At 41.7% G+C, this 18,566-nt stretch overlaps 1 protein-coding gene across 1 annotated transcript; it reads right to left on the bottom strand.

The window, feature by feature from the left end:
- Positions 1-2,019: 2,019 nt before the first annotated feature.
- On the bottom strand, positions 2,020-17,403 carry LOC124622482. Its single transcript, XM_047148191.1, is given in 5 exon segments — positions 2,020-2,904; positions 2,906-3,051; positions 3,145-3,282; positions 10,496-10,663; positions 17,186-17,403. Coding segments are annotated over 5 exon segments (1,116 nt in total). The 5' UTR covers positions 17,295-17,403; the 3' UTR covers positions 2,020-2,349.
- Between the last annotated feature and the right edge of the window lie 1,163 nt (positions 17,404-18,566).

The following is an 18,566-nucleotide window of genomic DNA, read 5'->3' as shown; positions in this document are numbered from 1 at the left end:
AGGGTGGACAGAAAAGGGAAAAATCTCACCACGGTTGCCGTGAACTCAGTGACTGCTGAGAGCCGGCAGTGTGAAACGGCATTCAGCCAAAGGTAGAAGATCCTGATCCATAGGTTGTTCGGGGTAGCTCCTGCTGCCAGTGATCAGCTGGTTGATCGGCCACCAGCATTGCGTCTCGGCGACATGAAAGACAGCCGAGGGCGGCTACCGCAGGGTGGCGCTGTAGAAGACACACATCATGGCAGGGAAGGAGAGGAACTTTCTTTCTTCTGAGCCTTCTTGGAAGCAGGATGTTGAGAAGAGGGAGGAGTTGATGGTTGTGAGGGCTGCGAACGTAAAAATCTTCACGAGTAGGCTCTTTTATGTAAGTCCAGGTGTCCGATTTTGAGGCCCGTGATTTAGCAGGAGCCGATGAAGGTTGAGTCTTAGAGTGAGCGGGTGATACTTGGGAGGTTGAATGGGCGATCTTTGGGCTGGACGATCTGACGACTGTGGTGCTAAAGGTGAGGTCACAAGTCTGAGTGGCTATCTCCTTAGTAGGTCGAGGACAAGCAAGGCAGCGAGAAACAGTGCTATATTTACCCACTGGGAGCACAGGGCTTTCTACTGGTGAATAACTTACGAACAGCAAAGTGGATACCTTTTCCTTCACCCAGATCTCCTGAATAATTCATTCATCTGTAAAAATAGGGCACTCTCTAGAGGAAGCAGCTTGGTTGCCCATACAGTTGATGCAACAAGGGGATGGAGGGGGACAATCACCCTCATGGGTATCCCTGCCACATGTAACGCATTTGGCCATATTGGAACATGACTAGCTTGTATGATTAAATCGCTGACACTGATAGCAAGACATAGGGTTGAGGAAGTAAGGGCGAACTGAAATGAACTCATATCCTGTTTAATGTTCGATGGAAGTTGAACTCTTTCAAACGTCAAGAAGAGAGTGTGAGTCGGTAGCAGTTCCTTGTCAACTATTTTCATGACTCAATGTACGGCCGTTACACCCTGATCAGACAGGTAATTTTGGATGTCCTCATTGGATAACCCATTGAGACCTCATATAAACCACCCCCCGCGATGAATTTAAAGTACAGTGTAGTTCGAAGCAATTTATGTGCCTGAAGGGCACTGTCTGTTCCTAACAACAAGGTGGCATTTTGTAACCAGGGACAAGACTTTAAAACACCTGCAACTGTGTCGACAACTTTCTGAATAATGGAAGGGTCGACTGTGGAGAAGTCTTGACCTTCGTCAGACCGAGAAACGACCAATGGCACGCTCCTTCCCAGTGGGGGGCCCTCTCTGAGGGCACTCCCGCCTTAGATGATTGTCCACACCTTATGTCACATCTCCTGAGAAACGGATGGAGGGACCAATTGGCATGTTCAGAAGGTACCAGCTTGGGTATTCACCCCTCCCTGGGGCTCACCTTCACCAGGGGTCTGTATGCGTCCTACTTGTCTACCCAGAGCGGGGAATTACGCTTTACCCCATCACCAGCTAATCGTGGGTCAGCCTTCAGACATGCACAGGGAGGAAAGAAAGAGAAAGGGAGGAACAAAGAAAAGGAAAGAAGAGAAGAGGTCTCAAATACCACAGTGGAGAAGAAGGTAAAGAGAAGAATCAAGGAAAAAGAGAAGGACAAAGTGAGGACAGAGAATTACCAGTATAGAGAGAAAAGAAGAGTAACCATGTCTTAGAGTCACAAGCATCTGTCTGCAACTGTGGGCACAAAACATACTCCCAAAGAGAGGGATAAGGGGAAGGGAAGGGGCAGGATCAGGAACAGGGAGGGGTGTGGAAAGGGAAGGTATGCAGCCCAGAAAGGAAAGAGAGCTGCACTAGCTCGGGGTCCCATCCTCGCCATGCTTGTATCCACAAAAGAATTGTGGACCCCCTGGGGGTTCATCGCAAAATGAACTGTACATTCTGGATGATGTCTATTACTGCCATTTTAAAATATTTTTCTTATAAACAGGGAATATGTGATTAAAATGCATGATGTAATATGCATACTGTTACAAACAATGTATTTTCTTTTATTTACTAAAAATATTGAGAAATCTGCTGCATAACGTTAAGAAGGAAGTTGGCAGTACGTTGCATCTACGAAGAAGCTATTGCCGAAGTGCCCTTCTAAGTAACCTATATAAACTAGTTAAAAAGAAAGATGATTGAAATCATTTTAATTGAAGTAATTTCCAGTAAATGAACGTGTAATCAAAATATATTTCAGTAGACCTGGAACTAAATGATAAGTTGTCATAAATTCAGGGCAACCTCTTACAAACTCAGTGATAGATTTAAGGTTACATTATATATTTTACTTAAAAGAAACACATTTTACTACTTTAAACTCTTTATTATTAGCTTTGCAGTGCCTTCCATAACTACCTTGTTGTCAGATTCACAGACACACGAGAATGAGCAAGATACAAGCTTTCTAACTTCTGTAATTCTAACAGTAACATTTACAGTATCTCCTGCATGGCATGAATTAGGAAACCTTAAAAGCTCTTGGACTACAATGGACCCTGAACCAGGTAGTTTTGTCCCTATAACACCAGAAACAAGGCCATTCAGAAATGCACCATGGACAATTGGTCTCACCCCACTATGTACTGTGTTGTAATCCCCAATAAGACTGCCAAATTTATCTAAATCTTCAACTGTTATGGTTCTTCTCACGGATGCTTCATTTCCTACTTCCAGCTTTGTCATCTTCCCTGCAGAACTTAGTTTTTCGATATTTTTCACTTCACTGGAATACATACAATTGTGTTGTGTAGGGGTTTCTCTCAGTAAATCACTGAAAAGCATTTTGTGCACTACACTTCTGTACTTGAGTACAGTTTTGTTGCAAACGAAAAATGTCTCCCACATAATTTTTTTGATTTCAACTGCTCAGACTATTTTCGACTGTTTCTTCTAGCTGACTGCGCTCGCTGACATAGTCTTCAATAAATATTTTGGCTAAATTTGTAATTCTTGGATTGGGACTTGAGCACAGCTGTGATATGCAAGAAACCACTTCTGGTGTTGCTACAACTGAAAAGAACAGTACAGTATAAAAAATATTGACTGCCTTCAGCATAAAGTATATTACAGTAGCTCATCATAATCACTATCATCATACATTACCTAGCTTTGATTCTGGTGTTACCAAGAAGATTAAAGTTGTTATGGCTGCTATGACAGTTTCCTCCCTGGGGGATGACAGGCAGGAGCTGATGATATGGACTCCATTATTATGCAAAATATAATCCCGATTCTCATCATCTAAAAATTTATACACCAAAGTGATTGCAATGATAATTTTAATAATAATAATGAGTAATTTCTCAATATGAACACACGTATGATGATCAGAAGTTTTGGATCAAATTTAAATAATCATAGAGGACATATTTTGGCCATGTTTAGCTAAGAGAGGCCAGACTCTGTTCTTCACCGATTTCAAGGAGCTTCATTATACTGCTTTAGGGCTAACTATATTGCTGAGCAACTATCCAGGGACCCATAGTAGTTGCAGGTTGCCTGCCTAATAACTTCAAAGGGGCAAAAAATTTGAATTTCAGTATTTTGCGTAATCATTGACCAAATTTAAAAAGCTATCATAATCTACTCATTAAGAGGTGTAATCTTATGTTAAAAGTTCCTACAATAAGACAATTACTAGTTACAAAGCTGTGTGTTTGTCTTGGGGTAGCATTAACTGATGGCATGCAAATACCCAGACTTGATTCATCCAGCATTTGAGAAAGATAGCATTTAGCAACTTCCAACAAACTTTACACATAACGTTACACCTTTATGAAACTTTTTCCTCATTGAAACCCCCACAAAATGATGAAAGGATAAGTTTATTGCTTACTACATTTTAGCTGTACATGCAGTAAAAAGTTAGCAACAGATATGATGTTTTAATTTATTACTTCATTACTACCAACTATATTCACAAAACTGTTCACAGACAGTATCCACATATACCACTGAATGTACCTGCAACATTATATCATTGTACAACAAACAGTTCAGGAGATATGACATCACAAACATTGAGAGGTGTGAAAAACTAGCTTTGGCTAAAAATGGAGAGCAAATTGCCGAGACTATATTCATCGAGCATTTCATAATGAGACCAATCAGTGACTTCAAACAAACTTTAAGCATAATATCAAACTTTTTCTTGCTTACATGCTTAAATCAAATATTTAACACATTAAATCATTTGTAAAGCAATCAGATGTTTGAAGCTTTTTTATACATGGGAGTTTGATTCTTAAAGACTTGGGGGTTTACTGTTCAGTACGAAACTACCGTTTCTAATAAAGTTGAGGCCAGTTGCTAGAAATTGAAGAATCAGTGATTTTCATTGGTTCTGCATCTACATCTACATTTAAACTCCACAAGCCACCCAACAGTGTGTGGTGGAGGGCACTTTATGTGCCACTGTCATTACCTCCCTTTTCTGTTCCAGTCGCGTATGGCTTGCGGAAAGAATGACTGCCGGAAAGCCTCCATGCATGCTCGAATCTCTCTAATTTTATATTCGCGATCTCCTCGGGAGGTATAAGTAGGGGAAAGCAATATATTCGATACCTCATCCAGAAACGCACCCTCTCGAAACCTGGACAGCAAGCTACACCGCGATGCAGAGCGCCTCTATTGAAGAGTCTGCCACTTGAGTTTGCTAAACATCTCCGTAACGTTATCACGCTTACCAAATAACCCTGTGACGAAACGCGCCACTCTTCTTTGGATCTTCTCTATCTCCTCTGTCAACCCGACCTGGTACGGATCCCACACTGATCAGCAATACTCAAGTATAGGCCGAATGAGTGTTTTGTAAGCCACCTCCTTTGTTGATGGGCTACATTTTCTAAGGATTCTCCCAATGAATCTCAACCTGGCCCCCGCCTTACCAACAATTAATTTTATATGATCATTCCACTTCAAATCGTTCCATACGCATACTCTCAGATATTTCACAGAAGTAACTGCTACCAGTGTTTGTTCCACTATCATATAATCATACAATAAGGGATCCTTCTTTCTATGTATTCGCAATACATTACATTTGTCTACGTTAAGGGTCAGTTGCCACTCCCTGCACCAAGTGCCTATCCGCTGCAGATCTTCCTGCATTTCGCTGCAACTTCTCTGTATACTACAGCATCATCCGTGAAAAGCCACATGGAACTTCCGACACTATCTAATAGGTCATTTAAATATATTGTGAAAAGCAATGGTCCCACAACACTCCCCTGAGGTACCCCAGAGGTTACTTTAACGTCTGTAGACGTCTTTCCACTGATAACAACATGCTGTGTTCTGTTTGCTAAAAACTCTTCAATCCAGCCACACAGCTGGTCTGATATTCCGTAGGCTCTTACTTTGTTTATCATGCGACAATGCAGAACTGTATCGAACGCCTTCTGGAAGTCAAGGAAAATGGCATCTACCTGGTTGCCTGTATCTAATATTTTCTGGGTCTCATGAACAAATAAAGTGAGTTGGGTCTCACACGATCGCTGTTTCCGGAATCCATGTTGATTCCTACAGAGTAGATTCTGGGTTTCCAGAAACGACACGATACGCGAGCAAAAAACATGTTCTAAAATTCTACAACAGATCGATGTCACCTTCCGTTCGTCTAGAGACTTGCGGTACAGGGCTGTTAGAAGGGGGACAAGTTCTTTCGCGTACTCTGTGTAGAATCGAATTGGTATCCCGTCAGATCCAGTGGACTTTTGTCTGTTGAGTGTTTTCAGTTGCTTTTCTATTCCTTGGACACTTATTTCGATGTCAGCCATTTTTTTTGTTCGTGCGAGGATTTAGAGAAGGAACTGCAGTGCAGTCTTCCTCTGTGAAACAGCTTTGGAAAAAGTATTTCCCTGTTTCAATGCCATCATCAACCCAGAGTGTCTGGATATGCTGTTTCGAGCCACTTACTGATTTAACGTAAGACCAGAACTTCCTAGGATTTTCTGTCAAGTTGGTACATCGAATTTTACTTTCGAATTCACTGAATGCTTCATGCATAGCCCTCCTTACGCTAACTTTGACATTGTTTAGCTTCTGTTTGTCCTCTTTGCTTTCGCAGTAGTTTCCTAACTTTGTTGTTGAACCACGGTGGGTTTTTCCCGTCCCTCACAGTTTTACTTGGCACGTACCTGTCTAAAACGCATTTTACGATTGCCTTGAACTTTTTCCATAAACACTCAACATTGTCAGTGTCAGAACAGAAAATTTTGTTTTGATCTGTTAGGTAGTCTGAAATCTGCCTCCTATTACTCTTGCTAAATAGATAAACCTTCCTCCCTTTTTTTGTATTTCTCTTTACTTCCATATTCAGGGATGCTGCAATGACCTTATGATCACTGATTCCCTGTTCTGCACTTACAGAGTCAAAAGTTGGGGTCTGTTTGTTATCAGTAGGTCCAAGATGTTATCTCCACGAGTCGGTTCTCTGTCCCTACCACCCGTCCTAAACATCTGAGTGTCCCAGTCTATATCTGGTAAATTGAAATCTCCACCTAAGACTATAACATGCTGAGGAAATTTATGTGAAATGTATTCCAGATTTTCTCTCAGTTGTTCTGTCACTAATGCTGCTGAGTCAGGAGGTCGGTAAAAGGAGCCAATTATTAACCTAGCTTGGTTGTTGAGTATAGCCTCCACCCATAATAATTCACAGGAAGTATCCACTTCTATTTCACTACAGGATAAACTACCACTAACAGCGACAAACACGCCACCACCAGTTGCATGCAATCTATCCTTTCTAAACACCGTCTGTGCCTTTGTAAATATTTCGGCAGAATTTATCTCTGGCTTCAGCCAGCTTTCCATACCTATAACGATTTCAGCTTCGGTGCTTTCTATCAGTGCTTGAAGTTCCGGTACTTTACCAACACAGCTTCGACAGTTTACAATTACAATACCGATTGCTACTTGGTCCCCGCATGTCCTGACTTTGCCCCTCACCCTTTGAGGCACTTGCCCGAAGCCATCTAACCTAAAAAACCGCCCAGTCCATGCCACACAGCCCCTGCTACCCATGTAGCCAACTGCTATCCAGCGGAACCTGAAACCAGAGACACTAAGGAGGAAAGTCTGCTAACTGAGGTGGCCAGTATATAGCCCGTGTTAGATCACAGTAGGGTGTCCATTTCATTTTCATTGAAAAAGGGGACATTTGAAATAAATGTGAGAAAAACCTAGGACAACGAAGAAAGGGGGGGGGGGGGGGGGGGAAGAAAAAGGGACATAAATATTGTATTGACTAAATTTACCTTTACAACGTGCACTCAAATGATCCCAAATCACTTTTTACAATTATCTTGCCACACTACCACCGTACTTTTCACTTTTATGTACTTTATCAAGAAGTGCATTTTCGTTTGAAATTGTATCATAAAAGTCAGTACACAATACACCATTAAAGTGTGTTTTGACAATGAGCAAGGCCCTCACTGTTTCAACTTTCATTCTTTTTTTTGACCACAAAGAGTTCACTAACGAAAACGCACGTTCCACAGCAGCATTTGACCCAGGAATTTCCAGACAAAACTCCACCAAATGAATCATGTTTTTCAAGTTAATGTTCTTACTTTTGAAATAAGCAAATATTTTACACCTTGTTGCACTAACACTTTCTTTGTCTCCTCCTTCACTTTCTAAGAAGTTCTGATGTTCTTACTTTTGAAATAAGCAAATATTTTACACCTTGTTGCACTAACACTTTCTTTGTCTCCTCCTTCACTTTCTATGAAGTTCTGTGCACATGAAAATTCATCGAACAGTTCGTCTTCATCAACAGGAAAATTTGGTACAATACTTTTAACAAAAACACAACAGTCCTGAATATCCTTCCACTGTAGCTGCTCCTTTTCAGTATTAACCCAGTCAAATGCTTTAAAAGGTTTGAGAACTGGTAATCATCATTCTCTAATATACTCAATGCAAGAGTCATAGAAGATGTCAGCATAAATATGAAATTGTTCTACAGTAATTTCACCCTCTTCTTCCAGCTTTCTTAGAGTCTCATGTACAAAGGATGTGAGAAATCTTTCAGATTTTCTACATTGTAATTTGCCTAATAATTTGTTTATTTCTTGATAAACTTCCACTATTGTGATTTCTTGTTTCTCAATACATTTAATTGTTGCGGAGAAAGGTTTTAGCTGGCTAACAAGAAAATGTAGAAGAACAATAGACACAGGGTTATCAAAGAATTGTTTAAGAACAACAGGACACTTATCAAGGGAAATTAAATATGATTTCAAAGCAGGAAATATCTCTACAATTCTTTCCAGTGCTGGTAGCAGAGATAGCAACCTTGTCTTGCTGAGCCCAGGTACAGCTTTGAATTCAGTTTCAGTAAACTTACAGAACGACTTCAGTGATTCAACCCTACCTGTATATATGTGGAAATGCTGGTAGATTTTGTTTACAATTAATTGGCAGTCGATGGGTAGGCAATCTGAGCCAGTTTGTAAGGAATTGTGCACCACGTGCTTGACAGCCAACATCTACTATATTATTCACTGTGTTCTGTTGCAGTTTATAGAAGAAATTGTTTTTTCCTTTCCTCTGCTTACCACCAAAATTGGTGTTGTCTGCAGAAACTGCAATCACCTTTCCCTCAAGATCATATTTCTTTAAAACCTCCAGCACATAATTCTGAAGTAAATCTGAAGTTTCTCCAGCTGAATTAACCAATTCGAGCACTTTCACCGTGATGCCATTTTCAGGGTAAAAATACCTGATAAAGAGAGGAACCAACTTCAAATCCAGATGATTCGATGTATCAATCATTACAGAAATGAATCGAGCGAGCACTTTTCAGTTCATTTAAAACCTGCTGAGCTGCACACAGTGCAATAACATTTGAAATGATTGCATTACATTTTGTGTGTCAACATGTGAATTTAGGATTGAAAAGTTTTTTTAACAACTGCTGTAGTACAGTCCATTGACTTACAAAGCTATGGTTATGCATTGCACTATGGTATGCAAACGTAGCTTCTTGTGCTGCCAACTGCTTATCCATTTCTGTTACTGATTTTAAGTTTACATAGTAGTCACTCACGTATTTATTTGCTCTTTTTGTTTGATTACTCATGCGATGTTTCTTTGTCTTAATGTGATTCACAATGTCAGACCTTCCACCATGACCAATAGCAAATTTTAATCTGCAGAACGTACATCCTACAGTTTCTCCACTACCAGTGATAAAAGCAAACTCGCTTTTTATATTGCTGTTAAAATTACACTTTCGTTTTGGCATAATGAAACAGTGATTGCACAGTGCAAAACATTAACAGTGTGGTGACGAAAGCCAGAGAGCAAGTATCAGTGGTGTAGAGTATCTTTGGACCAAAACGACGGTTTCAGTGGATTGATTTAGAAGAGAAGAATCTTCATTGTTATTCGTAACCTATAGTGCATTTAAAATTACTTGCGATTTCTGACAGTTCGGTACATGTTTGGAGTATGCTGAAAGTCATCTCATGCTTCCTAGCGTAAATAATTGCGCAGTTAATAGCAAGTCAAACAACCAGCAGCGTAAAATACTCTAGCCAAGCGGAATCATAACAAAAATTTTCGGGACAGCGGGACATTTTGGTAAAAATCGGGACTGTCCTGGGAAAAACGGGACGAATGGACACCCTAGATCACAGTCAACTTCCGTGAGTGCTTCTTTGAATCACATTTCTTGGAATATTTTCTACTCTTTGGTTTTCATAACAAAAGTAGGAAAGCTGAAAATTTTTCTGCACCAAGCGCACTGGATACAAACCATTTCCCTGCAGGCATATATTTCCAGCCCAGGATGCAAAGGAAAGCAAACTTTGTTTACATTTATGAAGACATTTCTATTGGTAATTAATTCAGACATGTACAATGTTTATGAAAGCATTGTGTATGAGGGGCCGCCACCTGACTTACTCACACAAATGGAAGCTGACTGTGATTTGAACGTAGTCCTTGTACCACACGACTGCCACCACAGTTACATCAATAACAGCGCATCAAAACACTAACCCTTCAACTTTTTAGAAACTATTAGTTTGCAGGCCTACTATATATAAATTATTTATTTTTAATGTCCTATTGCATTTGATCCAACAATGACTCTCCATCATGATCAAGGAGATTTATTTATTTGAAATTAACACAAAGTGATCCAGAAACCTTTCACAGGAGTTATTCGAGTGGCTCCCAATAGCAAGCTCAAGTTCATCAAAATCTATAGGCCGCAGGGCTGGCCTCTCTCTGTATGACACAAAGCTGAGAGATGCTTACAAAAACACAGAGCACTAATGTTGTCTGGGCTTTGAATCTGTTGGAGCAGAGAGGAAGGTACATCTACATGTCATCTCTACTTTTCACATACCTATCCTATATATAAAAATTCATCTTACTGGTGAGTCATGGTACTCCACTTAATTATTACCAAGAAAAAACATTTTTATTTACTCACCTAAAGCTAAGTTGCAAAGACCTCCCAGAGCAAGTTCCAAAAGGATGCTATTGGCTTCTGAAAGCTGATCAAGGAAAAGATCAATCACTTTCAGGTGGCGCAAGTATTCATAATTTATTGGATCATATGCAAAATTTGCTAAATTAGCAAGCACCTGCTCTTTAGCCTCTGGAAAAAATTGCAACCACACAATCAATACTTTAAATGTACCAAATCTGCATCAAGCAACACATGAGATACTTTTTTTAAGTATAAGCAGAAATATCACATTAACTCCTTCATTGCTGGCTGGAGATATCAAAGATCATATTAAAAAAATTGATTGTTGTTATCATTTGTGTAGTATCTGGCCATCGTCACTACAGAGCACATCCATGGCCAAAGCCAGAAACATGCAGAAATTCCAATTCTCATTGTACAAAACCACTCTGCGTACATGCCAAAAAACAACAGCAACATACCATTCTGAATACATGCCAGACTCCAGTGGGCTCCATGAGAGACACCTGCATCACCTGCCAGATGTGCGTGCAGACAAATACAGCATGGCGAATATGGCACTACATTTCATCCACACGCCATGTGGCATAACTCCGCATGTCACATAACACTGCCCGAATGTCGTTCTGCTAGATACTTAAGACACTGCACATGCGCTAGACGACAGCACTCGCTTATGCTCCAGGTCAGTGCCAGCTGCTACCTGTGGCTTATCTGTCAGTAGCATCATCTAGAGCAGTCTTCAGTGTCGCCCAGATCACCAAAGGACATCAATCCAGTGCAGCCCAAGACTCCAACCAAGGTACTAGCCAAGCTGGACACTGACCTAGCACATTAATCTGGATAAAAATTAAAGACTTTATCATCTACAGTGAGAGGCATAATCATTTTACCAGAAGTGGATATTATTTCCTGTTTCACATCAGAACAATGAACAGTTCATTTATGTGATTACTAATAAAGTATTCCTTTCATTGCAATCTATGGACCAACATTTTTACATGCCATCCCTATCTCCTCATAAAAGCCAAGATGCAAGAATGATGAAGAGGACTGTTCAGCCCCACAGTGAATGCATCTCTTCACTGGAAATCAACAGCAGTTGTACCGTTTAACCTAGAACACTGTACGGTTGACTCAGCAATGTTCAGTGACAATGGCCAAACAGCACAGCTTCTTAATCATTCACGGCACTTACTGTGCACCTCTGAATGTCTTCAATGGCACCTAGCCCGTCCTGCCATACCCCTATTCAGGACTACACTTTCTACAGAGTTAGTCACTGCCTTGGATTTGTGGAATATCTTCCCTGCTGCACTGGACTATCTCCTCCATGTCTCTGCACTTCCCACTGTTTCTCTCCTGGCTGCCTCTGGCTCCTCTGTTCGTTGCCCCACCACCTCCAGTGCCGTTTCTTCAGTCTCTGCTGCCCTCTCCAGTTCTGACACAGCCTTTGGCTACACCACCCTCTCTGACTTTCTTCATTCTTCAGGCTCTGCCTCTTTCCCCAGCTGAAGCCACCTACGAATCGGCTTCTGCGGCATGGGCCCCACCAGTTCCTGTGAAGTGGGTCCATCAGTTTCTGTGCCTCCTACTTTGGAACCTGTGCCACCTACTACCACAACATCACTTCACTCTCTGTCTGCCCAGGTATCTCCTCCGGTTCCAGTGCTGCTGGTGCCCCCGCCACCAGCTTTGGTGCCCATTGTGATTACAGCACTACCGGCACCCTCCTCACCACTGGTTAGCATGCCACCAGCTCACACACTGTTGATCCATTCAATGCCCTTCTTCCCATCAGACCCCCTCCTATCATCTCTGCACCTTTGGCACCAACCCACTCTGTGGATTCCAGCTCTTTGTCACTCTGCTCTCTTTCAATTCTGCTGACGCAGGCATGTCACATCCTGAGATGTCGTCATTTGTTCTGCCTTCCTTTCAGCTAGTCACTGATCCTTTGACTATTTTCAGCATGTTCCTTCCTCTACCACACGTCTTCCCTTCTGGGTGTGTGCCACACCTATCTCATGCTCTTGCTTTCTCCAACAGGACCCTCCACAGTTCGCATTTCACCTTATGTGGGAATATGCCTGGTGCTGGCTGCATACATCTTTCATTATAGTCGCCTCATGTGGCCTTCCCTGCACCTCCTGTTCTCCAATCTTGGAAGTTTTGCCACAAGGCCTGACTACTACTGGTCTTGCTGGTTTGGGGTCAGCCCTCCTCTCAGGAGTGGCTCCACATTTGCATTTTCACTGTATGCTGGTGACAAGGTATCTGTCAGACTTTCCTAACCACTCATCACCACACCTGGCTTCACCCACTGCCCAATCGCTATTCCCTTTGACTGCTAGCCTGATGCAGCTTCCGTCCTTCTGTCCATACACCACGATTCCACAGCCATGGCTGGTCCTCTTCACACAGTACCACGTTGGGCACCTGCTACACCCTCGCCATGGAACTACACTGGGCACCAGCCTTGCCATAGCATCCTTTTGGGTGCTTCTGCATCCACTTCACAGCCTTCTGCACTTACTACTGTCTGCCTACTAGTGCCTAGACCCACATTTCTCTGCGTGGAATTCCTGATCCTTTTCTCCAGTCCAATGTCAACTTTTTGAGCATGTCTTCTGTTTTCCTTGCAAGCCTCATTCATGCACTTGTCTTCTTCACGCACAGGTATTCCACTTTCTTCACTGCCTTTTCTTCGCAGGTTCCAATTCAGTGCCTTTTCCTCACACTTTCCAATCCATTTCTTCTTTGTGCATCATGGACACCACAGTCTCCGACAGCTACTTCTCTCTCGTGCTCCTGTGCCACAGATCTCTTCTCTAGTCTTTGGGCTCCCTGCGTGCTCATGCCAATTCTTCGCTTTTTGGCATTTGCACTGCACTTTCCGCCAATTGCCTCTTCTCCACTCTACTGTCCTGTCCTCTCCTCCCATCTCCACTTGATGGCTCCACCATCTCTTTTTAAAGGGGGGAGGTATTATCTGGCCACTCACCTGCCCAAATACCACCACACAACACATCCACAGCTGGTGGATTGCCATACCCCAGGGTGTCCTCCACCGAAGCCAGGGAGACGCGGCAATTTCAAGTCTGGTCATGTACATCATGTGCTTACAAACCAAGGTAGATGTCAACAGCAACATGCCGCGCTGTGTATATGCCAGATGAAAACAGCAACACGTCGATCTATGTACATGTGAGAGACTCCAGCGGACTCCAAGAGAGGCACCAGTATCGCCCACCAGCAGTACATGCAGCTGCACACGGTACTACATTTCATCCTCTTGTTACAGGACCCTGCATGGAAATCCTGCCGCTGGGTTACTTAAGATACTGAATGACCACTAATTGACAGCACTCACTCATGCCCAAGGCTCAATGCTGGCTACTCCCTGTGGCTCATCTTTCAGTAGCATCTTCCACATCAGTCATCAGCCCCTCCCAGATCACTGACTGGGTGGCAATCGACTGCAGCCCAGGACTCCAACCAAGAGACTGACCAACCTGCACCTGATCATGCCGGACAACCATCAAGGACATTGACTGGGCACTGACCCAGTACACAGAGCTCGACAACAGTGGGTGACCGTATTGTCTACGGTGAGAGACACGATCATTCTACCACGAGTCGATATTATTTTCTGTTTCATGTCAAAATTGTGAACTGTTTGTTTGTTTACTAATAAAGTGTTCTTTGCTTTGCAACCTGTGGACCCACATTACCATGTGCTATCCTTGTCACCCTAAGACTTTGGGTTATGGGTGGTCTACAGCATGGACATAATGCCCAACACGAGTTGATGTATAGCCAAAATGATGAAGTCAATCACAAAGAAGTTTATAATAATTACACAAAAGGTAGAAAAGCAGCAGAAATCGTGGGGAAAAAAAAATTCAAAAATGTAAAAAAAGAAAAATATTGGCCAACTAAGCTGACTTGAGGACCAAATTATGAGTTTAGGCAGGGCTACCTGTGAAACTAGGCATGTGATCTACAAGCTAAGCTGCAACCACTGAGCTGCATTCTATGTGGACATGACAACCAGCATGCTGTCTGTCCACATGAATGGCCAAGTAACTGCTGTATCACCCTGTTGCTGAGCACGCAGCCCAACATGATGTCCATTTCAGTGACTGCTTCACTGCCTGTGTCATCTGGATTCTTCCGACCAATACCAGATTTACCGAACTGTGCACGTGGGAACTCTCCCGCAATATAGCCTACATTCCTCTAACCCTCCTGGACTCAGCCTTCGTTAGTCATTGTCCTTGCCCATCTAGCCCCTTCCCTGTTCCCATTCCAGCACTACACAGTCCTCTATTCCACCAACATACTCAGTCTTTATACTTATTTTCTGCTACCCTCCCTCCTCCGTCTAACCTCCCAACTGCACTTGGCTGCTCTATTTTCCACCTCGTCCCTGCACACTCCCGCTAACAGCACTTTACCGCCACCAACCCTACCCTGCTATCCCTCCCCCTCTCTTTCCCAGCTACCTACACCCCCACCCAGCTGCCTCTCCCATCATGTGCCACTGCTTGCAGTCTGGCTCCATCTGCCAGACTGTGGTCATGTGTGTGTTTGTGAGTCGTTAGAGAGAGAGAGAGAGAGAGAGAGAGAGAGAGAGAGAGAGTGTGTGTGTGTGTGTGTGTGTGTGTGTGTGTGTGTGCGCGTGCACACTGTTGGCCAACAGCTCACTTTCCGACAGTCTTTTTGTTGTGGTTATCTATGACTCGGCATCTCCACTACTTGGCAAGTAGAAACTATCCTTTCCATAAATTCATAGTGGCTATCTTGTTAGAATATAAATTGTCCTAAATATGATTCCTCAAAATTTATAATCACAGGCACCAAAAATGAGTGGGCTCCTCCACTGGAGGAAAAAGGCACATGTAAGGAGAAGGTTGAATGAGCCTTCATTTCATCTCTACGACCACACGGAAGTATGACACAGACAGTTGGTTTCACAATACACAGCTTTTTGCTCCTCACCCACTGTCTATCATCCTCCCAATGAAACATAAAGAACTGGAGAGGACGTGTAATATCTTCACTTAGTCTCAAATCATCTGCTCCAATGCCTTCAGAATCACATACAACTCAGCACGGTTCACTGTAAACATCTGGTAAGTGCATCCTAAAGACATGTTTGTTGAAAAAGGCTTAGCAGCCAAGTTAGTCTTCCTGTATTGATTCAAATGTATAGAATTTTTTTTATGGACACCACAATTTTGAAACAAAGTTTAAAATCACATTTGGAGTGCATTCTTTTCCACATAAAAACTTCTAGATGATTTACTCCACCCTTGGTGTAAAACACTAATACTCACCTGGGACTGCACCAAAGCTTTATAGAACAGCAGGTATACATAGTCCTCTTACGATACCGGGTCTGCAGCACAGCAAGCTTCTACACAAAAGTGGGGCTTACATACCTCATCGATTCTCTAAAATGGTGACCCCCAAATATAATTTTGGAAGACAAAGTATGAAGGAAACAGTTAAAACTAACACACACTTAAAACCAGTTTTTAGTGTACATCCCAGCTGCCTTCTCATTGTCATTTGCAGCAAGATTGGACTTGCTGCAAGACTGGAAAATGAACTAAAAATTTCCACAAAGAAACAGCACTTGACAGGACTCTTCACTATATACATAATACATAGTAAAACTAGGGTCACAGTTAAAATGTTGGATGGACATACTTTTGTATAAAATGATGTAGTAGCACATGCCCAACTGGGTATCTAAAACAACAGAGGAGGGGGAGAGGAAGATATTATTACGCCATCAAATACTGCCATGTTAGTTGTTGTACAGGAAAGCCTGTTGTATAGTCCCCTTCAGTAGTCTGATGTTATCAACAGTGGAATGATACCTACAGGTCTCACACTGAAAGCAACAAAGGAGCTACATGAATTCTTAAGACCTAATGTGTGTGTGTTGATTGCCAATCCATACTCTGGTGCAGTCTACCTGATGATGGTGTCATCAGAAGGAAAAAAGTTGGCATTGTACGGGTTTGAGTGCGGAACGTTAAGTTCCACTAATGATGTATGTTTAAGTTTGAGAACTTAAAACTGCTTAGATTCTTTAAGCCATTGTGTTGTGTTCCACACTGTGCAGATGTACACAGACAGCTATTAGTATTTTCATCATTTTGCTGACCAGTGACATTTGGACTGACTGGCCTGCAATTCCAGCATCCTGTGGACCACAATGCCAACCCCAATCCATCAGGTAGCTACCCCCCTTCGACCATGCCTAAACCGAACGATTCTAACAGTTACAACACAACAGAGTCAGTCTTTTTCATGTCAGCAAAAACAATGTCTGGCTTATTGGCTTTCCCAGTCCTGTTGGTTGTTAAGTATTTTCATATATGCATTTTGTGTGTATCGGAAATTCTTCAACACAGTGCCTGCCTCCACCTAAGAAAGCACAACTCGTTCTACATGACTTGAATGCTCTAGTTCATGATGAGACTTATGGAACACGGAATACACTTGATTCAAAAAAATGTTTTAACCATTTTAGTGAGAGTTCTCAACGTATTTTCTACATGATTTAGAGAAGACACTTTACTAGTCACAATGTTGAAGTCACTGGTGTTGGTTAAAGTCATTTCAATGAACAAAAATGGGGCAATATGCTAAGCTTGCAGGAAAATACAATACCTTTCGATTTGGTGGTTCGGAATTCGTTCACCAGTTGTCCTAAATATTCCTGTCTATTAGCATCTTTTTTGCCAGTTCTTTTCGCTAGTTTTTCTGGAGTACTAAACATGTAACTTATGATTGTGCCTAATTACCCTTTGTCATACGTCAACAGCCTACAAACATTACCTGTCTTCCGCCTACAAAAATAACAACAATCCAATGAACTTCATAGTAGTAGAAGACAACATTGGGATGTATGTCAGAGTTGAAATATGAAGAATTTAACATCCTTGGTTTTATTCGATTTAGAATTGTCGATGCTAGCAACCCTGTACCCGTTTATGAAAACATAAGCTTTTAGAATGAATGAGAAAAGTAAATGTATTTATTTGGTATTTCAAACCTCTTGCATGTAATTACCGATTTATTCGCTTGGATTTAGTAAACAAACTTTTTTGAAATGTTACGTCATAACGGCCACTTCACACTCGCCGTCACGGCACGTCACGTTAGAACATTCTAAACTGCATTTAAAATGGTGCAATTCACACAGACCATCAACAAATTTTCACCTGACATTACCTCACGCCAATGATTCTTGAGAAGGAAATTTTGACGGCGTCGTCGTCTTTTAACATCGGAAGTTACCTGTTTTTGCCACTCTGACTCATTTAATAGTAGTGAATTTTGTGCTTTTGTATTTTCTTAATCTTGATTCTTTATTATTATTATTCTTTCTTTTCTCAGACGTTATGTCTGGTCAAAAATGGAAAGTGACGTGGACCTTAATCAAGCGTGACTTCCTTTTAACTGTACAGTACATGTTACATTGCATTTAGGAACTTTCGGGTAATTGAACATGTACCAATAATTATAGATTTCTGTAGTTGTATATATAAGTTTGGATGTAGCTGTATTGCGTTGATGTACTGGTGGGTATTGTGTGGAATGACTCCTGTAGTTGATAGTATAATTGGTATAATGTCAACTTTATCCTGATGGCTCATGTCCTTGACTTCCTCAGCCAGTTGGATGTATTTTTCAATTTTTTCTCCTGTTTCTTCTGTATATTTGTTGTATTGGGTATGGATATTTCGATTAGTTGTGTTAATTTCTTCTTTTTATTGGTGAGTATGATGTCAGGTTTGTTATGTGGTGTTGTTTTATCTGTTATAATTGTTCTGTTCCAGTATAATTTGTATTCATCATTCTCTAGTACATTTTGTGGTGCATACTTGTATGTGGGAACGTGTTGTTTTATTAGTTTATGTAGTATGGCAAGTTGTTGATGTATTATTTTTGCTACATTGTCATGTCTTCTGGGGTATTCTGTATTTGCTAGTATTGTACATCCGCTTGTGATGTGATCTACTGTTTCTATTTGTTGATTCAAAGTCTG

This window comes from Schistocerca americana, chromosome 7 (assembly GCF_021461395.2).
Source record: "Schistocerca americana isolate TAMUIC-IGC-003095 chromosome 7, iqSchAmer2.1, whole genome shotgun sequence".
Taxonomy (NCBI): Eukaryota; Metazoa; Arthropoda; class Insecta; order Orthoptera; family Acrididae; genus Schistocerca; species Schistocerca americana.
Note: the sequence above shows the minus strand (reverse complement) of the source record. Positions and strands in the feature narration are given on the sequence as shown.